The sequence below is a fragment of the Myotis lucifugus genome, unplaced genomic scaffold (assembly GCF_000147115.1).
Source record: "Myotis lucifugus unplaced genomic scaffold, Myoluc2.0 scaffold_109, whole genome shotgun sequence".
Lineage (NCBI taxonomy): Eukaryota > Metazoa > Chordata > Mammalia > Chiroptera > Vespertilionidae > Myotis > Myotis lucifugus.
Genome location: NW_005871157.1, coordinates 2518272 through 2542389, shown reverse-complemented (window position 1 = coordinate 2542389; position 24118 = coordinate 2518272). Strand labels below are relative to the sequence as shown.

The 24118-nt window shown below is 40.6% G+C and overlaps 2 protein-coding genes across 3 annotated transcripts in view; both read left to right on the top strand.

Moving 5' to 3' along the window:
* The window catches only part of TTBK2 (tau tubulin kinase 2), a 109020-nt gene extending 86563 nt beyond the window's left edge, over window positions 1–22457 (top strand). For both annotated transcript variants that reach the window (XM_014459498.1, XM_023757535.1), the window contains 4 exons: window positions 1376–1587; window positions 6805–7393; window positions 11300–12561; window positions 14883–22457. In XM_014459498.1, the coding sequence (XP_014314984.1) occupies window positions 1376–1587; window positions 6805–7393; window positions 11300–12561; window positions 14883–15345 (2526 nt within the window). In that variant the 3' untranslated portion in view covers window positions 15346–22457. The remainder of the gene's footprint in view (window positions 1–1375; window positions 1588–6804; window positions 7394–11299; window positions 12562–14882) is intronic.
* Window positions 20786–24118, top strand: part of CDAN1 (codanin 1) — a 30966-nt gene continuing 27633 nt past the window's right edge. The window contains exon 1 of the mRNA XM_006093145.2: window positions 20786–20790. Within this exon, the coding sequence (XP_006093207.1) occupies window positions 20786–20790 (5 nt within the window). The remainder of the gene's footprint in view (window positions 20791–24118) is intronic.

Below are 24118 nucleotides of genomic sequence, written 5' to 3'. Positions count from 1 at the left end.
TTATGTTTTCTGAATCTTTGGTTCATATTTTTTTTATCAGTTCTAGAAGATATACAGCCATTCTCTACCTAAATATTGCCACCTCTTCATTCTTTCTCTTCTCTCTCTGGGATTTCAATTAAACATATATTATGCCTTTTTATTCTATCATATCTCTTAATATATTTTTTCATATTTTTCACACCTTGCTGTGCTTCATACCAGGTAATTTCTTTTTCTTTGTCTTCTAATTCACTAATTAATAACTTTGGCCTTTTATGGCTAATATATTTAACTTGTTAATTGAGTATTTAATATTAAATTTATCAGTTAATTCCAAAGAATCATTTATTTAAACATTTTATGCATAGCTATTCTCTATTCTGTATCTGAACAAGTTTGATAGCTGATGTTTTTGGGAAGCTTACACTTAAAAAAATTCTGCTGACTCAATCCTGGTGGCATTGCCTTCTTATGTGTTTGACTATCTTTTTTTTTTTAATCCTCACCCAGGGATATGTGTTTGTTTGTTTGTTATTGATTTGAAAGAGATAAAGAAACATGGGGGATGGAACACACAACCTTTTGGTGTGTGGGGTGACACTCCAACCAACTGAGCCACATGACCAGGGCTTGTTTGACTATCTTTAATGTTTTACTCTATAGTTAACAATTGGTGGGAGTTCTATAGACCTAAATTGGGAAGTGGAGAAACCTTCCTTCAGAGAAGATTATCTTCTGCTTCTGCTGGTAGCCAAAGTGAACCCCTTGTTGGAGACCATTTGCACATCTTCTTGAGGGTCTTTAATCAGAAAGACGTCCCAGATTTCCCTCTTTCCTGCCCCCACTAGTGTAAATCTTAATTTCCATAATTGCACCGCTGTAGGCATCTGTCCCTAGGTAGCCCCACCCTTCTGTGCTGCCCAGTGCTCAGCAGCCTCCTGCTCCACCCAGCTCCTTATTGTTCAAACACCAAGTTTCCTTATTCTCGTTTGTTTTAGAGAGGGGACGCAGCAGGAGGTATTGAGGCTTGGCAACCTCTCCTACTTCTTGTGAAACCACTTGACTCAAAGAGAATGTCCTAAGTTTTAGTGTAGTGGATGGGATCCTGGAAGTTTCTAGTTAGATGTAATACAAAAGGCTAAGGCTATTAAACATTTTTAGATTGTTTAAGTATAAAAACTAAAATAATACTGAAACTGAGAATAAATTAAGAAAGCTCACTTAATAAAAGGTTAAGAGAAAAGTATGTCATGACCTAAACTAGGCAAAATATCTTAATCTTGTGAGAACACATCCCAAGCATTTGGTTATATTATGTTGAAAGACTTCAACAATGACTATCACGTATAGTAACTGGAATGTTTTTCATAATTTTCTTATATATTTTGTCTAGGCTGCTACTGAAGAGGAGAATAGCCATGGTCAAGCAAATGGTATTCTGAATGCTCCAAGCCTTGGTTCACCGATTCGTGTCCGCTCAGAGATTACTCAGCCAGACAGAGATGTTCCGTTGGTGCGAAAGTTACGTTCTATCCACAGCTTTGAGCTGGAAAAACGTCTGACACTAGAGCCAAAGCCGGATACTGACAAGTTTCTTGAGACCTGGTATAAAATAGTTTTTCCTCTTTTTTTAAAACTACTAAGATATTATAATCTTAAATTTTTATTTATTTATTTTTATTATGTAAAGTCTTTCAAATAAATTCTTGCATTTCTGTAGCACTGATTTGATTAAGCTCTCATCTATGCTTTTAATTTTCATCCTGATTGTTGTTGTGAATTGCCTCCTAATGTTGTTACAAGTCCTATAACATAGCCTTTGGCTTTGGGAGCTGGGCAGTGAGAGCTGGTAACTTCATAATACTAGGTATAGTTAATAATTAGTCAATTAATGAACATTTTGAAGTGACTTTGTTTGGAATGGAGAAGATGCAGTGTAGAGTTGGAGAGGGCATTAAGCAGGAAGGAGGGGAGTACATGAAGGAGGGAGAAAAAGTCATTTATACACAAGGGACAGGCAAGTCAGTTCATTTTAATGAAGGCCTTCTATGAGTAGTGCTGTAGGGAAAATAGACATGAATAAGTTTATTATTCTACCTAGAAAGAAGGAAAGACAGAACTTTAAAGAGCTCACAATCAACTTTGAGAGAAGGACAGGTGAAACTTAGAGAGCCATACATTGATAATGACTGCAGTTATGAGGCCCATTGTCCTCAAGTTTTGATAATAAAAGACAGAATGAAACTTTTAAAAGAATTTGGGATATATTTATGAATTATAGAAGGCTTCAATAATATTAAGACCCAAGTGACTTCAATAATAATGACACTCTTCACTGTACGTCCCTGGTGGCTATTATTGGCAGTGGAGTATAGTTAGAAGGACTGTGTGTTTGACATTGTAGTAATTGTCCAGAGACAATTCAGCCTCTCTGGCCTAGTCCAGTCTGGCTTTCATTTTAAACAGTCCTTCATGGATGTGTATTCTTCCTGTAATCATTCAACTCATAGCTATGTGATGTAAGCTTGTGTCTGCATGTTGATATGATCAAAAGGATGGACTAGGGTTGGGGCAGCATTTAAACATTTTGAGTTGTGGCTAAGATTGGGAATAAATATAAAGGGATAAAAGCTTAGTTTGATAAAGAATTAGTCTAACAAAAGAATAGAACTTTTAAAAATATTTTTATTTTATTTATTTTTTAATTCATCTTCATTGTTGAGATTATTAGAGATGTCCGTCTTTTTTCCCCCCCATGACTGCCCTCCACCCGGTTCCCATCCACCCCAGGCCTTCACCACCCTATTGTCTGTGTCCATAGGTAATGCATACATGCATATAAGATCTTTGTCTAATCTCTTCCCGCACCCCCCACACCCTTCCCTCTGAGAATTGTCAGTCTGTTCCATTTTCATGCCCCTGATTCTATTCCATTCACCAGTTTATTCTGTTCATCAGATTTTTTATTCATTTGAGTTTTAGATTCAATTGTTGATAGATATTTGTTGTCACTTTGTTGTTCATATTTTTTATCTTTACCTTTTTCTTCTTCTTCCTCTTCTTAAACAATACCCTTCAGCATTTCATATAATACTGGTTTGGTGGTGATGAACTCCTTTAGCTTTTTCTTATCTGTGAAGCTCCTTATCTGACCTTCAATTCTAAATGATAGCTTTGCTGGGTAGAGTAATCTTGGTTGTAGGTTCTTGCTATCCATCACTTTGAATATTTCTTGCCACTCCCTTCTGGCCTGCATAGTTTCCTATTGAGAAATCAGCGGACAGTCATATGGGTACTCCCTTGTAGGTAATTAACTGTTTTTCTCTTGCATTTTAATTATGATGTGTCTTGGTGTGGCCCTCTTTGGATTCCTCTTGTTTAGGGGTCTCTGCACTTCCTGGAGTTGTAAGTCTATTTCTTTCACCAGGTAGGAGAAGTTTTGTCATTATTTCTTCAAATAGGTTTTCAATATCTTGCTTTCTTCTTTTGGCACCCCCATAATTCAGATGTTGGTACACTTGAAGTTGTCCCAGAGGTTCCTTACACTATCTTTATATTTTGGGATTCTTTTTTCTTTTTGCTCTTCTGCTTGGGTATTTTTTGCTTTCTCGTATTTCAAATCATTGATTTGATTCTCAGGATCCTCTAGTCTACTGTTTAATCTCTGTATATTATTCTTTATTTCAGTCAGTGTATGCTTAATTTCTGACTGGTCCTTTTCCTTTTTTTTTTTTTTTTTCCTTTGGCATTCTCACTAAGATCCTTGAAAGTCTCACTAAGTTCCTCAGAGGTTTCTAGAAGATTCTTGAGTAACCTTATAACTGTGGTTTTGAACTCTATATCCAGTAGTTTGCTTTCTTCCATTTCTTTCATTCGTGACATGTTTCTTTGTCTCCGCATTTTGGCTGCTTCCCTCTGTTTGTTTCTATGTATTGGGTAGCTTTTAAGTCTCCTTAAGTTGATAGAGTGGCCTTTTGTACTGGTAGTAGGTGTCCTATAGGGCCCAGTGGCTCAGCCTCCCCAATCACCTGAGGTGGACACTCTTAGTGCACCCTTTACTGGGCTGTGTGCACAGTTTTGTTGTAGGTGAGCCTTGATTGTTGTTGGTATTACTGGGAGGAATTGACCTCCAGGCCAATTGGCTGTGGACACCAGCTGTGATTTACAGTGGGAGAACTGCTGTGCAGGAGACACCCTTATGGAGCAGGACTTGCTTCAGTGGGGCTTTGGTGCTCACTGAGTCTGCCCCTTGAGTGTGTCGCTTATGGATGTGAAGAGTTGTAATCTGGTGTGGTCTCACTCTGACCACTGGGTATACTGGCTCTTGGGTCTCCAGGGAGGTGCAAAGTCAACCACTGCCTGGGGCCATCCAGCAAAAGCTACAGAGAGATCTGCAGATTCCTCTCCTTTGTTTGGCGTTTGGAAGTGCTCAAATGAGGCCCAGCTTGTGAAGCAAGGCAGGCTGGTGCTGGGTCTTAGGCCTTTTATTGATAGGTTTAGAGCTCCGGGACCCAGCTGCAGCTTGTTTGACAGGTTTTTAGCCTGAGAAAGGACAGACCATTCATATGCAAAAGCCACTGGGCACAGCTTGGGTGGGGTTGTAAATTGGGTGGGGTGGGGTCTCAGGGAATCACCATGGTGGAGCAAGCAGCAGTGGCTGCCAGTCAGCCCTGCCAGTCAGCCCTGCAACTGGTCCCTGCATGAGAACAATGACCAATACGAGCACCTCCGTAAAAATGCCACCCCGAGTTCTTCCCCCAATGCCAGACAGTCCAGTTTCTCCCCGTATGTGTCTGGGCCCCCAGAGCCTCACCCAGCACTGGAGCTCAGAGGAAGTGAGAGCTTGTAAATTCAGTTCACGGTACGGCCTTTTAAGAGGAGCAGCTGGGTCTCCAGAAGCCTGCATGTCACTCAGCCCCAATCCGCACTGGTTTTTACAGCCCTTAGTTCTTACTGCCCATAGGGACTTCTTTCCCCAGCTCTGGAACCCTGGGCTGGCGATCTGGGACCCCTCACTTCTCAGAGGCAGTCTCCCTTTTGATTAAAAAAGCGGCACACTTGGGTCCTGACCAGCCGTTTCCGGGCCTCTGTACCTCCTACCAGTCTCAGGGTGCTTTCTTCTTTACTTCTCTAGTTGTAGGAATTTCATTCAGCCAGCTTTCTGGCAGTTCTGGATGGTAGTTGTTTCGTATTTTAGTTGTAATTTTGATGTTGTGGGAGGCAGTGAGTACAGGTGTTTACCTATGCTGCCATCTTGGTTCTCCTTAATATTTTTATTGATTTCAGATAGGAAGAGGAAAAGAGAGAAACATCAAGGATGAGAGAGACTCATTGATCGGCTGCCTCCTGCATGCCCCCTACTGGAGAATGAGCCCACAACCCAGGCATGTGCCCTTGACCGGACCCTTCAGTCCACAGGCTGGCACTCTATCCAGTAGACCCAAACTGGCTAGGCAGAATAGAACTTTTTAAAAAGAGTCCATGCTGAGGGAAAACAGAGTTGAGAACAGAAGTAATCCAAGAAAATGAACTCAATCCCAGCTGGTGTGGCTCAGTGGTTGAGTATTGGGCCCATGAACCAGGAGGTCACACTTCTATTCCTGGTCAGGGCACAAGCCCCGGTTGCAGGCTCCATCCCCAGTAGAGGGTGTGCTGGAGGCAGCTGATCGATGTTTCTCTCTTATCAGTGTTTCTATCTCTCTTCCACTCCTTCTCTGTAAAATGAATAAAAATATATTAAAAAAAGAAAATGAACTGAAGCCAGAACCTAGAATGAATAAGGAATTGAAGCACCTAATTATAAACTTAAGGAAAAAATGTATTGCTTAGACTACTTCCCTGCAGATGAGATCAGTCCTCAGAAGGCAGTGCAGCCAAATACCACCAGTCACACTATGTTGCCTGCCCCTCAGAGAGATTTGTACAATGTCAACTGCCTCTTGATACAACAAAACTGAAAATATACCCTGAAGCTTCCCCCATCCCACCACCATTATTGGAGTTTTGTGTGCGTAGTGGGCTAGGTGTGGGTGAGCAGGTACAGTACCTGCTCTTCTTCAAAGCCTTGCCTTTGGAGGATATAATTGAATGAGTATACATTTGCATACATTGCTAGAGACAAACAAATGCAGAAAGTATTTTTCTTCCGTATACTAGTTTCTTTATTTCCTTGTTCTAAAAGTAATTTATTGACATATGTAATACTTTCAACTTAAAGATTAAAAAAACAATAATAAATAAAATAGTTTATTGGGTTTGTTTTTGGTTTGGGTTTGTTTTTTTAGAGAGAGAGGGGAAGGGACAGGGAGAGAAAGAAACATCCATGTGACCGTGCAGCATCAATCGGCTGCCTCCTGCATGCCCCCTACCGGGGATGGAGCCCTCAACCTGGGCATGTGCCCTGACCAGGAATGGAACAGGCAGCCTCCTGGTACATGGGCCCAACCAACTGAGCCACACCGGCCAGGCCTCTCTATTTCTCTTCATAGGGCTTCCCTTGGGTAAATTGTTCTCAGCCCCTCAGAGAGGAGAGAAGAGAGAGCAGAGGGCAGTGTGATTGAATTGGCAAGGCAAAGATGACATGGATCATACAAGTCAACCAGTTAGGCTTCTCTGCAGCAGGAGCAACATCGCCCATGGCTCCATCTCCCCAGACAAGATTATGACAGGTGGAGAAGAGCATGATCAATCTGTGAAACTTTCCTTATGCTTTATCCGTATTTTTTTAATCTCTGTGAGAATATTAGTTCTGTATAGAGCTTATAGGTTGTGCAATAAGTATTACCCTTGGACAATTGAGTAACTTCTCTCTGTTTTCTTAAGCCTGGAGAAAATGCAGAAAGATTCCAGTGCAGGAAAGGAACCTCTTCTTCCTGCCCTGCTTCGTAAGCCTTGTGTTCCTGCTGGGGCCCGTACTGACCACATCTGGAACTATGATGAAGAATATCTTCCAGATGCTTCTAAGCCTGCCTCTGCCAATACCCCTGAGCAGGCGGATGGTGGTGGCAGCAATGGATTTATAGCTGTTAACTTGAGCTCTTGCAAGCAAGAGGTTGATTCCAAAGAATGGGTGATTGTGGACAAGGAGCAGGACCTTCGGGATTTTAGGACAAATGAGGCTTTAGGCCATAAAACAACAGGGAGCCCTTCTGACGAGGAGCCTGAAGTACTTCAAGTTCTAGAAGAATCACCTCAAGATGGAAACCTCCGATTGGGTCCTTGGGAAGAAAATATTCATTTAAAGAAGGAAACCTCAGGTGTGATCTTAGCACTTTCCAGGGAATGCCCTGCCACTGCTGCTTCAGAGCAATATACAGATAGGCTAGAACTCCAGGCTGGAGCTGGTGGTCAGTTTATTGCAGCAACACCCACAAGTCCAATGGAGGCACAAGCGGAAGGACCTCTTACAGCGGTAAGAGATTTGTTCCTGTCATTTATCTGTTATCCACTCAAGGTGTTATTAAGAAAGGACTGCCCTGGTCAATGTAGTTCAGTCGGTTGAGCATCATCCTGTGCACTGCAAGGTCACTGCTTCAATTCCCGGTCAGGGCACATGCCTGGATTGCGGGATTGATCCCCTGTCAAGGTGCGGCTGATTGATTTTTCTCTCTCACATCGATTTCTCTGTCTTTTTCTTCCTCTCCCTTCCTCTATCTCTAAAAATCAGTAAAAAGATATATATATATATATAAATGAAAGGACTACCAGTTGATCAACTAAGGTTCTTCAGCAGAGGCCTAAGTATGCAAATGGTACAAGGAGTGATGCTTGGACTAGTTAGTCTTCTAGTATGAAATTTCTCAAAAAGTGAGGTTTCCTGTCAGGATACCAACTCAATACGCAATATGTCATTATAACCTAATTTCAGAAGAACATTTATACTTAGACTATAAGAACTATCTATCTATGTGGGTATACATAATGATTTTTAAAAATTATAATTCTAGATATTTTTAATATCTACATTAGAAACATGGTGAGGAAGCACCCGGCTGGTGTGGCTCAGTGGTTGAGCATCGACCTATGAACCAGGAGGTCACTGTTCGATTCCTTGTCAGGGCACATGCCCAGGTAGGGGGAGTGCAGGAGGCAGCTGATCAAGGATTCTTTCTCATCATGGATTTTTCTACCTCTCTCCCCCTCTTGCTTCCTCTCCGAAATCAATAAAAATATAAAAGAAAAGAAGGTATATATTTAACCATTCATGGTTTGTACCAGTACTTTATATTATTTATTTATTTATTTATTTATTTATTTATTTATTTATTTATTTTTGTTAAGGAATTATACATTTATTAGGTCATCTGGAAACCCAGATGGACTGAGCCCCAAAATGGCGCCAGCCCATGGTTTGTACTTTATACTGTTGCTAAATCTAATTATTTTTTTCTCCTTTCTCTTTTGTAACCTCCACCTAGACATTTCTCATATTTTACATTTCTCTTAAGCAATAGTTTTATAGCTTTGATGTCCATTGTTTAAAATGCAGAGTCCCAGGCTCATTTTCAGAACTTCTGCTTCAGTAGGTCTGGGGTAGAGTGGAATCTGCATTTTAACAAGCAGCTGAAGGTAATTGTGATAAGTCTTCTGCAAAGAATGTTTTGAGGAAACTACTGTTTACTCTCATTTTGGGCATTCATATGGAGACTCCTGTTACACTGCTGTTTTCAGTAAGTAGTGCTGCCCCCACAGCTGTGTGAGTGGCAGGAGTTCCAGAAAAGCCAGAGATGGAGGCAGTAAGAAACTGTACACAAACCTTAGACACAGGCAGGTACAGCTGTCCTTACATGGGTGGGAATACCAGGTTTTCTTAAATTCCACCATCATCTAGTGGCCCTCTCCTCCAACTCACCAGAAATAGCATTGTTCCCCAGACTGAAATGTTTTTTATTAGGACACAATTCCTCATGCAAGTGTTAAACAATGAGAAAAGATAATAGAATTTGATTTTGTGAATAGCTCTGTAGGAATTTACCTACACTACAAAATGGGAAAATAAATACCTACTTATTATTCTTTTATTTGTTTATTTGTTTATCTTATAATCTTCACCTGAGGAAATGGGGGGGGGGGGGGGAAGAGAGAGAGAGTGAGAGTGAGAGAGAGAGAGAGACCGAGACCTCGATTGGTTGTCCTCAGAATGCACCCTGACTGGGACCAAACCTGCTACCCAGGTACGTGCCCTGACCAGCAACCCTTTGGTGCACAGGATGATAATTAACTGAGCCACCCTGGCCGGGCTACCTCCTTTTTTTAATCAGTTAGTTGGTCTTTCCTTCTTCCCCAAGACTGCCTTGTAAAGTTATATAGGTTGTTTACTGCATGCCTAGCCAAGGGAACAGTTGGGTCTGAAATCTAGTTCAAACTTTGTTAGCCAAACTGTGCATCTTTGTTTCCTCTTTGAAGAGCATCCTTTTCCAAATTGTACAAAGGTACCCTATGGGCAAGAGTCAGGTCCTACCATTTCCGTCCCTTCCCTGTATCCCGTTTTTCACCTCACCCTTTCTCTTTGCATTCATTCCCTCTTTCCACCTCCCAGATTCAGTTTCTTCTTTTCTTTGACTCTCTAGATGCTATGTTCTCACTGTTGTTCAAGTATTTTTCCAATAGCATTCTGGTGTGCTTCTTTTCAAAAGGCTTTCTAACGCCTTGGCTTAATTTCTTATAGTATTTTTTGCCCATTCCCATCAATACTGTCCTGCCCACAAAGATAATTCTTATAGCTGTTACACTATGTGCAACATTTTCTCTATCAAGTTGTTGAAAGACTAGTATTTAAATATTTAATATGTTTGACCTTTTTCAAATAATATTAAATAAAAATATTTTTCTAGCCAGACAGACATGGGTCAGTTGTTGAACGTCGACCTATGAACCAGGAGGTCACGTTTCAATTCCTGGTCAGAGAACATGCCCGGGTTATTAGCTTGATCCCCAATGTGGGGCATGCAGGAGGCAGCCAATCAATGATTCTCTCTCATCATTGATGATTCTCTCTCTCTCTCTCTCTCTCTCTCTCTCTCTCTCTCTCTCTCTCTCTGTCTCCCTCTCTCCCTTTCTCTCTGAAATCAATAAAAATATAATTAAAACAATTTTTAAAAAAAGTTTTCTTAACTGAAGGTCTCTAAAGAAATGTCAGCCGCATTACTTTTTTACTTACTAGTATGTCTAAGGCAGTGGTTCTCAACCTTGGCTGCACATTAGAATCACCTGGGAATCTTTTTAAAATCCTGATTTCTGGGCCTCATCCTCCGGAAATTCTGTTTCTTTTTTACTAATGTTGTGGCCCCACCCCATAACAAAGAAACAGAATTTCCGGAGGAGAGGCCCAAAAATCAGGATTTTAAAAAGATTCCCAGGTGATTCTAATGTGCAGGCAAGGTTGAGAACCACTGATCTAAGGTATTAAACTTACCATTTCCTTCATTGGGGCAGGGGGGGCGGGGGGGGGCCTGGGGATAATATATTTATCTTGATTATCTTCTTGAGGCTTAAATTCAGAGTTTACTTTTGCAAAGTTGATGCTATCAACTGACCATAGGCACATTAAATAGAGAGAGTCATTCCTGTCTTGAGTCCTAAAAGAGGAGAAAGAAAGGCTGTTAATAGAACCTGGTAAGATCCTATCTATGGGAGTGGGGCCATGTGACAGGAGCTATGGCCAAGAGTGGTAGAATGTAGTCCCTTGGGGAGGGAGCAGAGAGAATTAATACCCAGACCCTTATCTCCACAAATTCAGATTCTATGTTGGTGCTGGCCATTGGGCAAACCCAGAAATCAGAAGGCAAGGGAGCCTGGGATAGCACAGTCTGCAGAAGTCAGTCTTCCAGAACACAAAGCAGGCTAAAGAAATGCAGGGGTGAACCTCGAAGAAGACTGTGCTGTACAGTTCCTGAGCTTGGGTGTCGTGCATTTTTATTCAGAATTGTTCATTTTAAGTATGAATTAGGCCAGTGATGGCGAACCTTTTGAGCTCGGCGTGTCAGCAATTTGAAAAACCCTAACTTAACTCTGGTGCCGTGTCACATATAGAAATTTTTTGATATTTGCAACCATAGTAAAACAAAGATTTATATTTTTGATATTTATTTTATATATTTAAATGCCATTTAACAAAGAAAAATCAACCAAAAAAATCAGTTCGCGTGTCACCTCTGACACGTGTGTCATAGGTTCGCCACCACTGAATTAGGCAGACCCGGCCAACATACGTGTTCTTTTTATAAATTAGAATTTGAGGTGTTAAATCTCAAATCCTGCATCTTCACTTATATTCTACATTATTGCATTTTAACTTTTTTTTCTTCTCTCTCTCCAGATTACAATTCCTCGACCTTCTGTGGCATCTACACAGTCGACTTCAGGAAGCTTTCACTATGGTCAGCTGCCAGAGAAGAAGGACCTTCAGCCTATGGAGCCCACTGTGGAACTTTATTCTCCAAGGGAGAACTTCTCTGGTTTAGTTGTGACAGAGGGAGAACCTCCTAGTGGAGGAAGCAGAACAGACTTGGGGCTGCAGATGGAGCATATTGGTCCTGACATGTTACTCGATACCAGAGAGTGTGAAAAATCTCAAGACCTGGGACCAGAAGACCTTCCTGACCATAACAGACCGGCTGGGAGAGAACTTGAGAGTCTCCCTAGGGAAACTGAAGAGAAAAGCCTGCTAGGGTCAGATAATGAAGATGAAAAGTTAAGTAAAGGGCAGCATTATATTGAGATCTCCTCTCTCCCCGGAGACTTAGAAAGGGATCACTCAGTGACTACTGAACCTCTCGACATGACAAAGACACAGACTTTTAGTGTGATGCCAAACCAAGACAGAAATCATGAGAGAATGAAGCTTCTGTCAGTTGGAACTTCAGAAATTTCCCCAGAAGGCATTGACCCACGTGCTGAAGGACAGATAGGCCAGGTGGCAACAATGCAAAAGAGTAAGATATCTAAGGATGATGACATCAAGAGTGAAGACTTGCCCGGTCTTCAAGGAGACCTCTCTACTTTTTTGCACCAAGAGGGTAAGAAAGAGAAAATTGCCCCTAGAAATAGAGAGCTATTTAATAGTGTTTCAGAGAGTGAACATTGTCCCTCTTCCCGGAAGGATATGGTTAGGTCATCCTTCGTAACTAGACACAGCCGAATCCCTGTTTTAGCACAAGAGATAGACTCAGCTTTCGAATCATCCTCTCCACTCTCTGCAAAAGAAAAGCTCCTCCAAAAGAAAGCTTATCAGCCAGACCTACTCAAACTTCTGGTGGAAAAAAGGCAACTCAAGTCTTTTCTTGGGGACCTCTCAAGTGCCTCTGATAAATTGCTGGAGGAGAGACTAGCTACTGTTCCTGCTCCCTTTTCTGAGGAGGAAGTCTTCACTCCCTTTTCAAGACTGGCGATAGACGCCCCCCTGAGCAGGTCAGCTGAAGATAGCTTTTTGTCACCTATCATCTCCCAGTCCAGAAAGAGCAAAATTCCAAGGCCAGTGTCATGGATCAACACAGATCAAGTCAATAGCTCAGCTTCATCACAGTTCTTGCCTCGGCCACCACCAGGAAAGCCACCCACGAGGCCTGGAGTAGAAGCCAGGTAATGCTGTATGCTCTCCCCATGTTAAGTGTATAGCACTGTTTCTGTGTCTGCTTGACTCTAACATACAATATGTCAGAGGTTTCATTTCTTTGTTGCCTGCTTCTGATTGTCTACTTTCTTCCTTGCCTTTCCCAAGCCGTAGCACAGTGTAGTTGAAGGGGTCAGATTGATCCAGGTTAATTCTTGGCTCACCCACTTTCTTGCAGTGTAAACCTCAATTTTCCTATCTATAAAATGGTTTGAACATTTGCCTCATGGTTTGGGGAGGATGAAATAAGGGAGTGTATGTCTAAAGCTTCTTGCAGTGCTGATTAGCATGCAACAGAGGTTACTTCTTTTCCAGTCTGTTTTAACTAGATACTCAGTATTTTTGTAGCTTTGGTTAGTCAGCATCCTGTTATAACAGATGTCATTATAATGTCAAATTCTAGTGAAGAATAGTGTGTTCATCATTTGATGACTAACTCCTGGTAGCACTACTGTTTATCTGATTATAATGAATTAAACAAACAAAAATCCTACAGGCGGTTTCCCTAGGTCTGATGCTAGATACGGCAATACATAATAAAGTTATTGCTTTAATATTTACTGTATGGTATATTTGTTTATTGAATTTCTCATGTGTAGTTGACCATAGAGTCAATAGATTATATTTTGAAGAAGAGGAGGAAATATTGGGAGGTAATGAGCCAGTTAAGAGTGCTTTCCTTGGAGCCATTACTCACTTTCACAGAGTAGAATAATGGTCTAAACTTTTGGAGAAGAAAGAAGAAAAGGATAGTCTTTTAACAAAAATAAAGTGAAAATCAAAATGCTAGTACATTTGCATGAAAACTAGCCTGTCTGAGATAATATAATAGGCCTCTTCCTGTTATAAGGATATCTAAAGCATATTAAAGTAAGATTCTACCTGTATCGTTACACAGCAGAACTTGTTACCCTTACCTAAAGAAGGTTTAGTTTTGACTTGCCCTAAGGTTTCAGGTTCAGGGTAACTAAACATTAGATTTGAAGTGCCAGTGGGACAAGACTTCCATAGGAAGAATGGTGATGAGTAAACAGCAGTCATTTTATGAGATTTTAAAAAGGTGATTCTATGAATAATATTTACATATCCCCTTTTTCTTCTGCTTGGCATCTATGCTTAATAGAGATGGCATATCTGTGGCTTGAACTACTTTGGACTGCAACAAACAGGTCTTAATTATCATTCATTATTTAGCATTTTACAGTGTCCCCTAAAAGTAGCACTTAGTAACTAAGTCAAGCCTGTGGCATTGTGCCAGATATTAGAGTTGACTCATCTGGGAACTCAACTTTCCCACTTAGGTCCTGGCACAGAGGAATTATTTTATTCCATTTCAAAATTTTTACTATAAGATCCTTGAGAATAGGCGTAACCTGAATGAGTTTCATGTCATTTTTCAGAATAAGTAGATGGTGGGGAAAGAGAAGGAAAGAAAATTCATAGAAAAAATCAGTAATTTGTTGCTGACCCATGATGGTGATGATGATGATGATGATGATGATAGCTATTTATGTGCCTGCATTCTGTACGTTCTTCTCCCACTTCCTTCTGTAAGGAGTGGCATGTCAGCAATTTGAGGTTTAAATTCTTAAACTGAGTGGATTTTAAGCTAAAACAGAAAAACATTTAGGGCAAAGAAGACATTGCTATTCATATGAATACTTTCTGGATTGGAGCTCTGACTTGTCAGTGAAGAGGGGCAGTCAGTTTCCAAAATCAGCTCTCCTGAATCTCAGGCTTCTATCAGGGCAGAGACTGAGTCCCAGAGAAGTCAGTGAGTACTCTTTTATTTTGGAAACTATTAAATGAAGCTGAAATAACCTTTTTCTATAGTTCCTGCTATTGGTGAGCACAGATCATGTTGAAGACTTGCATTGTGAGGTTAATATTTGCATATATGTATGCAGAATTCCTGTCCTAGGAGCCTTAAACAAAATGTCAAGGCATTTTATGCTAGAGACGTTTTATTTAATCCTAAAATCAGAAGAGCAAACATGCCATAGGAGGAAGAGGACTAACAACATCCAAGTGCTTCTGAATGGCAGGCATCCAACTAAGTACTTTACTTGGGTTATCGCCCTTGGCTGTTCAGTAACGTGGTGAGATTGATAATATTCCCATTAAAAGCTAGGAGAGATTAAATAATTTGTCCAGGGTCATGTAACTGGTATATAAAAGAGTAGCTGTAACCTGTGTTTCCTGAATTTTGACTCACATCATACAAATTATGATTGGGACTTTATAGGCACACTTGAAATGAATTAAAATAATTTTTCTCTGTACTTTTAAGGCTCCGCAGATACAAAGTCCTAGGGAGTAGCAATTCCGACTCAGACCTTTTCTCTCGCCTGGCCCAAATTCTTCAAAATGGATCTCAGAAACCCCGGAGCACTACTCAGTGCAAGAGTCCAGGATCCCCTCACAATCCAAAAACACCACCCAAGAGTCCAGTTGTCCCTCGCAGGAGTCCCAGTGCCTCTCCTCGAAGCTCTTCGTTGCCTCGTACATCTAGTTCCTCGCCATCTAGGGCTGGACGGCCCCACCATGACCAGAGGAGTTCATCCCCGCATCTGGGGAGAAGCAAGTCACCTCCCAGCCACTCAGGATCTTCCTCCTCCAGGAGGTCCTGCCAACAGGAGCATTGCAAACCCAGCAAGAATGGCCTGAAAGGATCTGGCAGCCTCCACCACCACTCGGCCAGCACTAAAGCGCCCCCAGGGAAGAGTAAGTCAGCGAGTAAACTCAGCAGATAGGAGCCAGGCCGCATCTCTGAAAGGTGTGAGATCCTCCTCCTAAACCTGATGCACGTGTATCCCTGTATTGTCTATTTTAAAAGTCTGTGTTGATTTTCTCTTGCAAAAGAAAGTAACATGATAAATTATTTATAAGGAGACATAAATATTTGATAAGGAATTACCTAAGGCAGGCAGCAAGCAGATCAGGAATTAATGCCTTTGCACAGGAAGGGGCATTCTAGCAAATCCAAGAGGGAGAAACTGATTAAATGAACTTTTTTTTTTTTTTTAGCTGCTTCTAAAACAAAAGAGTCAAAAGTAGGAGATGGAATGGAATTTTAAAGGCTTTGGCCTGCTTATTCTTTAAGGCTCTACTCAAACATTATATAGCAAAATTGAAACCTCCTGTTTTAATATTTTCATTCAAAACTTCTCAACTTTGGAGTTCAGAATTGCTCCAGTATTAAAGTATGTAAGAAGTCTGTTGCTGGGGAGCCAATGCCGATACACATATATGTAGCTTGTGTATTTATCTATATGGAGAGTTCACACCTTTACTTTGCCTCATTCCTTGTACCCTCCTTGGATTTCATATTTTTTAAAGTTAGTGTTTCTCACCTGATCCAATCTTTTATTTTAACAATACATTCTAATATGCTTTTAGCAGCATATGCTAAAATTTTTCTTTGGAGCACTATAGTCTCAATATATTTTTATTGTGAGAAATAATTGATGACACTTAGGTAATAGAAGGGAAAATCTAAATAGAACTAGTTTGCAGGCTTTAGTGCTTTAGGCAGAGGGGGCAGAGTGGGGGTGAATGCCCTGTAAGGCAGAAGAACTCTCTTTCCCTGTTAGTTTCTTCCTTGTGGAAGGAAAACTGACCAGAGTAGACCTTGATTCCTTAATTCTTCTCTGTACCAACTATTTCTAATGCCAACCTCCAAGATGATACCAAGGAAGTACAGTGCTGTGAAATGTGACTTTATGCTTTTAGAGGTTTAAAAAGAAAAGTAGAAAGAAATTAAGTATGTTGTTGAGACTTATCATCCTCAAACTTTGTATTTTATACATGTAGTCAGTTAGGAATGAGTATCTGGGGAAATAAATTTAGGTTCAGTATTTATCTTTTATTTTAAAGTTTTTTTTACCAGCTTCTCCTGTGCTTTAGTTTGAACATTTGAGTTTCTTGACCTGATTTCCATGTAATCTCAATTTACAAAGCTATAAAGAGGATCATATTTGTTCTAATCTCACTCTTCTGCTAACAGGAATCAGGCAAAATTAAATCATAGTAGACTTTGAAATTGGGCTTTTTTATACTTTGATGTTTTTTGTGTTGTAAAGACCTTATTAAGGTCAGGTAAATTGGTCTGCTTGCTGTTGAAATTTGCCTTCTAGCAAACATCTGTGCTTTCTTTTCAACCTTGTGTTTGCTGCCAAACCTAATGTGGTTGAATTTGGGGGGGAAAAGAAATATATTTTCTCACCAAGTGAACATATTCTAATGCTGCATCAAAGTTGCCCTGAAGCTGCACTGAACTTATCTTGTTCTCTTTATCTGTGTTGAGCTTTCTAAAAAAAACAAACAAACAAACAAAAACATACAAAAAAAAAAAAAAAACCTCAAAACACTATTGAGGCATATTTTGTCTCCCATAAGAATTGTAGCATAGTGTGGAATCTTAATTTCTCTCTGGTTTCGAGCGCTATAGAGGAATGCACTAGATAAGACATATTTGCTCTTTACCTAAAGCAACTGTAACATTGGAAGACCCATCTTTCTGTATTATATTGTATAATAGTTGCTATAACACTACTTGCATGTATTCATGGTAAATTATATAAATATTTATAAAAATATAGAGAAACATATGCTTATATAAACTCATTCTTTCTCATTCTCCATTTGTAATTTCAAGATCACGGATGGAGAAATACCGTTTTACTGTGTGCCTCGCGTACACTTGGGCCTTGCCTGTCTTCATTTTCTGAAAATACGTTCTTGGCACGTGACACTTAAGATTCTTCTTGCCTTCCTTGCGTATAATGCAAGGGTTGGCAGTCTTGAACAGGCCAAGATAGGTTATTTGATTTTCATTTTTTAAAATATTTTAATAGGGGTAAAATTACTGGGACATGCTTGTAATACTGGTCTTGTTAATTACATAATGCTGTTCTTACGGTTAGAGTGGATAAACTGGGATGATAATCATGGGTCTGACGAATTGATTTTTTAAAAAAATCCCTTAAAATTACCATTCTGCTTTCCTCTTTTAACTTCACTTTTTGAGGGGTGGTGGAGGAGTAATCTACAATTAAGAAATTCTCTTTTTTTCTGCTCTACTTGCAAAATTGTGCGAAAAGTAGCCAGCTTTACATCTTGACCCCTTTAGTCAGAAATGTGCTTGTAGTAACCATCGGAAAAGCTGAGAGGCTGCGGTGTGGTGTGTGTGTGTGTGACTTTATATCTGATTGACATTTCTCTGCTAGCAGTCAAAACTGGCAAAGATGGCAACTTAATGTTTTTCCTCTTTTTTAGTTCTTTCCATTTTTCTCACAACTTTCCCACTGTGTTTTGCTCCTTTTTCTAAATGGTACCCACAAACTCAAGGTCCAGAAATAGTCTTGCTGTGTAAGACTATTTTATTTTGCATGTAGAGAAAAGTGTTAACCAGAGATTTTTCTGCTTGAAAAAGAAAACAAACTAATATTATGTATCAGTAGGTCCACTTGAAAGTACTACTATCTTATACAGGGTGGGGCAAAAGTAGGGTTTTAGTTCTTTGTGTGGAAAACAATACAGTAATTAATAAATAATAATACAAGAATTAACTGTTTTGCATAGTCACAACTGTAAACCTACTTTTGTCCCACCCTGCATAGAGATTTTACGGTTTTTAAGTGCAATTTGTGCTTTTAGATAATACATGTCTCGGGCTAAAAAGAGAAGTTCACAGCCCTGAGTAAAGCCCTTTTGGCACAAGGATTTTTGTTTTTGTTTTATTTTAAAGTCTGATACAGAGAATGAGTTGTATTGTTGTTTTCAGTTCTTTCTTTTTTCTTTATTTTTTTTTAGTGATGGCATATTTCAAAATTCAGTGACAAACATAGATCATCCAAGGAATTTTAAACCAGTTTGGTTATTCTACCTAAGATGAGGGACATGGCCGTCAGTTAAAGTCAAGCCAAACTACACTAAAAGTATTATGGAGCAGAAGTAAATTATCTTTTGAAAATCAAGTGCCTCGTCATTTCTCCTGTCACAGCAAAGTGGCTGGTTACCTTGCTCTTACCTTCCCTGTCTAATCTCTGGAACTACTTGGGTGAAATGGAAGATGGAATTAGCAACATTTTGTTCCTTTCAGGTAGCATTCTTTCTAAGTTATGCTGCCAGATCTCCAGGGTGTACAGATGGGTTAAACGATTTTAAAATTCCACATAGTAATCTTTTTTGTTGTTGTTGTTGCCCTGGGGCACTTTTTTATATTGGAGAAAAAAGTTAAAGCACAAACTCAGATTCCAAAAAAAGATCACACACTGTTTAGAGACAGACTACACAAGAGTTACAAAAAATAGTTGCCCAGGCATAAGCATACACCAGTTTGTTAATTATACACATATGGTTACAAGTGTGCTTGCAAAGAAGTTCATTGGAAATATACACAAGGCTCTGGAAATGTACACCTTGTAGTGTTACAATTCGATATTCAAACAAGGAAATTTGACAGTATGTTACATTCACTTACAAGTAGACAAAATGCAGAATACAATTCATCTTCTGTACAAAAAGGAAGGGCAGTCACACTTTACAAAGCGAGAGGGCTCCAACTGTAAGGAAAGCTGGGGCCTGGCCGAACTTTGCACGGCCTTTTGACTGTCACAAAATAACCAAAACATTCACATAGTAATCTTTCGCACAGCTTAAAGGTATTTAACTTTAACATATAGTGAACAAAAAAGGAAAATTGGGTCATACCAAATTTAACTTTAAAGCACAGATTATAAACATCTTTGAAGGTTTAAGTCTTAGGCAGGCACCATCATTCTCAACTTGGTACGCAAGCTGGCCTTGCTGACAGGGGCATAGCTACATTTACTGTTATTTTTTAGGTTGCCAGTTGTGAAGTAAATGTTTTTTGTAAAAGTTGCCAAGTTAATCAAGTCCTAAATAAGTAACAAAATGATAATTGAGACCCATTATTATCCACTTTATATTATTTGCTTTAAAATACTAAACAAATTTCAGCTGCTTACTAATACAGTGAACTAGTTATGCAGTATCTTTCTGTTTAGCTCCTCCTACCACTGTGGGAACTTGAGGTTCTTTAGTAATCATGAGATTCCTTATAAGCCACAGATTTTTATGCAAAGGTTTCTATGGTTGTTTTTAATCAACAAGGAAAAGGTGTACGTTAGGGCATGTTTTATAAACCCAGACACAGATAGTTAAAATAACAATTAGTTTTTCTGTACCTTTGAATAAAAAACAGATGCCTTTTCCCCAAAAGCAGAGGATTCTTTGTTCTAGGAACTACATTCTTAATCTAACATAAGGAACTGGTGATAGGAGAAACAAGATCCAGAATTCAGAATTTAGGGGGGAAATACATCGTACTCTGGCTGTTTGAAAATAGATTTACTTGTAGATAAGTCTAGATTTAGTCTTGAAGATCAGATTTTGACATATAAAAATGTTTTTCATTCCTTTATATCAGTCAAACATGGCATACATAGGGAAACAGTTCTCCTGTCATGCTCCTGTATTTTGAAATTAAGTTGTTTACATTCATTCTCTTAACATCTGCCCATTTCTGCTTATGTGTATTTACCACAGATGTGTTGGGGGCCTTGCCTGAAAAGAGATTTTTAGCACCTGTATTACTGTGGCGATAAAATGATTGACAATGCCATTGTTTAAGTTTCTTGAGTTTGGTTCTGTAGACAGTTTATTTGCAGTTACTTATCTATGTTTTACTACAAATGTATTACAGGAGTAAGAAATGGAACCACTATGGTAGTCCTCATAAATCAATATTCACCCAAGTTCAGAAACCATAGGTGCATACCTGGACTGTAACTTAGAGAAGGTAATAAGATGGTTCTAGTCCATGGGGAAGCCCCAGGTGGTTGTAGGACATCCTACTTCCTTGTCTCATCCAACAGAACTCTGGTGTGGACCTCAAGGATGTGGGAGCAGAGCATTTGAGATTTGCTCCCCAGCAGTTGTCCTCAGTTTTGGCTTAAATAAACTCTTATAAAAAATTTTTTTTAATGATGTGGGAGTAGTGTGGAAACATCAGATCATTAGATATTAGTAGCTTAGCTGTCCCTCTAGAATTATGAGAAATTTAACCCAGATAGTCTTGAGAGCCTGAGGAATCTGTTGCCAACCTTGCTGGAGAGAACTGCAGGAGGCACATGGGGAATTCCTTTAGTTCTTAGATAACTCCAGGACATGGGGTAAGGCTCCCTGTTCCTGTAAAGGGGAATTTGGATGCTGCACATTTCAATCCCTAAAAATCCCTGGCTGGATGTGAAATGATGTCATTAAAGTCTTGGCCCATTAATATATTTTTTAATTCAGTTGTGATTATTGGCTCTGACTTTTTTTTATTATTCCCCTTAAGCAAATTTGGATCAGAAAATTAAAAGTATGTGACAAGATCAAGATCACAGTCTCAAGAACTGAATAGCCAAGTACCATTTATTTGGTAATGATTTGAATATTTCCTTAGACTTTGCTTGTTTCTTGGTCTTAAAGAGACATGTAAAAGAAGTGAAGCCTTTTTCCTTCGTTGCCATGCGAAACTTTAACCAGGTCTGCCTCTTTAATTGGAAGTGACAGTTTTGGGCATAGTGTATAGCACTGGTGATACTGACATGTCTCTCAGACACCCAGGGCTTCTGGGTTCCTTGACCTAGAGAATAGGATTCACTGAGGCAGATCTTTGGCCCATGTGACTGTAGAATTTGCTGATGACATAACTTTACATGCTAACGATGGATAGGAATTTTATTTCTTTTCATTAGTTTAATATTTTATATTGTGTACTGAAGTGTTCACTCATCCAGTTAAAAACATTGAATAAACCAAGTTTTTGTATAAACTACCCTTGTCATAGATGCTTTCCCCCTTATAACATACGGTATAAATCAGCGGTCGCCAGCCTTTCGGACCTCACGGACCACGGGTTGGCGACCACTGGTTTAAGTCCTTAAAATTCCATGTGCAGCACTTCAACATGCCTGGAGTCTGTCTGGGTTGTTCTTCACTCACCCACAAGGGTAAACAAGGCTACCAGAGCTCGAATGTGATTTATTTTAGGAGAGCAACCCAGGCAGGGAAATGCCCTTGGGACTTTTTCAAAATATTTTATTTTTAAACCATTCAGATAGATAAATCAGTTCACTAAGATAAAAAGCATTCAGAAATACAGATAGGAAGATAAAGGAAATACAACAGTGTGCCACTCAGGGCTCTGAAATTGGATTGAGTGAAGCAAATAAAGAGAACAGATCTGATGACCCAGGCTTGAGCCTCCTCCCCTCTCCCTCATACACAGCCCCTGATCCCCTTCCTGACTCCTTTCCTAAAATAGCCAATGCCCATTTAATTAGGCTGTTTACTTAGACATTGACAGCTTTTAGGGAAAAAAGGGGGGCGGGGGAAATATCTAGTTTTTCATTAGATACAAATCTTGAAAGTATGAACTATTGGCAGCTGTTAAATCAGATTGAATCACAAACCAAAAGAATTCTCTCTTGTCAAGCAACACCAATATGTCAGCATGGAGGACTTTAATAATTCCAGTTTTCTCCCTTTCTTCTCCTCTTCATGAAATCAGTGATGAGAAATTCTTTTGGAAATGCTTCCAATGGTATTGTGTCTCTTTCCCCTCCAAGCAGCCCTCTGTATGCATTTTAGCTCAGGCAACAAGGACAATAGAGTATTGACAGAAACGTGGAGTGCTTTTGTATGGGTCATCTGTACATAAAAGTGTAATTATTTATTTAATTTTCCCATTTGTATCATATTAAAGCTTTGTACAGTGTTTTAAGTTCTGTTTTAAAATTATTTTGTATTTTATTTTTATAATCTAGTAATAAAATATTCATTCCGCATGCAACTCTAGTTCTGTTTGTATGATGGCTTGGATTTCAACAGTGGAAAATATTATTTTTCTAATTTAATGATGTTATTGAATGCACCAGAGGTTCCAAGATTATCAGGGAGCAGAGCGGGTTGCTATAAATGCAGTACCACATCCAGAGGCCTAGAAAAGAAGTGCTGGACTGAATACAAACTATCAGGATCCCTGCAGCTGAAAACCAGGGTTCAAGGATATGAGGAGAGGGATTCCTGCATAATAAAATTTAAAGTGTTAAAAGCACCCTTTCTCTAGCTGGTTTGGCTCAGTGGATAGAGCATCAGCCTGCAGACAGAAGGGTCCGGGGTTCCATTCCGGTCCAGGGCACAAGCCTGGGTTGTGGGCTCCATCCCCAGCGGGGAGCGTTCAAGGCAGGTAATCAATGATTCGCTCTCATCATTGATGTTTCTATCTCTCTCTTCCTCCCTGAAATCAATAAAGATATATTTTGAAGATAAAAGCACCTTCAGTCCACCTTCTATCTCTGGCTGAAGGTACCTTTTCCTCCTGCAAAGGAAGCATCCCTTAGAGCACTGGAGTGATTCCTGCTCCGCACCACCCTCCCCTCCACTGGGAGCCGTTTTGAACTAGAGGAATCTTGGGGGGCAGTCACACGCCCCGCTCCACCCTCCTGGCTTCCCCTTCTTGATTTCTCAGGGAGCAGCAACATCCAAGGGCTGGCGCTCATGTTTTTCAAAAGAGAAATTAAGAAATAACTCAAGCTCCCAAAGCTAATCATGAATGGGCCTATTAACATCTCAATTGCAAAGTAGTTGAGATATTAACCTGGCATAAACCATCATTCCAACGTGTAAGGGATGTAAAGATGGGCACCGAGGCTGTGGGCTGAGGACTATAGAAAGGCTCCGGCAAGAGTCTGGCTTCAAGTTTCAATGGCCGTCAGCGGTAGTGAGTGACGCAAACCCGTGGGTACCGCCGGGCAGGGGGCGTTGGAGGCAGCCTTCGTAAAAAGGTCAAACGAGGCGAGGATAACTTTAGAGTAACTTTTTAAAAATATATATATACATTATTGATTTTTTTACAGAGAGGAAGAGAGAGGGATAGAGAGAAACATCGATGAGAAACATTGATCAGCTGCCTCCTGCACGCCCCCTACTGGGGATGTGCCCGCAACCAAGGTACATGCCCTTGACCGGAATCAAACCTGGGACCCTTCAGTCCGCAGGCCGAGGCTCTATCCACTGAGCCAAACCGATCAGGGCCATAGTAGCTTTTTTAAGGTGATGTTGAGCGAGTCTGGAAAACTTAACTCTTGAAAGAAAAGAATGCTTATCGAGAAAGATACAGGCAGGGTCTCTCTCCAGAGAACTGTTCACCTTCACCGTCCGGCCGCTCTCCCGCCGCGCCCCCGAGCCCGGCAGGTCGCCCCCTCTGGCGGGGGGTCACGCACCGGGGGCCGCAGCACCCCCACACCACGGGCCCGCAGTCGGGCCGCGGACGGGAGGCCGGAGCCGGCCCCGCCTGGGAAGTCCCGCCAGCCCGGCCCCGCCCCCTGCCCCGCCCCGCCCCGCCAGTCCGCCGCTGGGCTCGGCCCCGCCCACTCAGCCGCCGCTCGGCCCCGCCCGCCTCTTAGCCCCGCCCCTCTGCCCCGCGGTCCAACGGTCGCCCTTCAGCGCCGG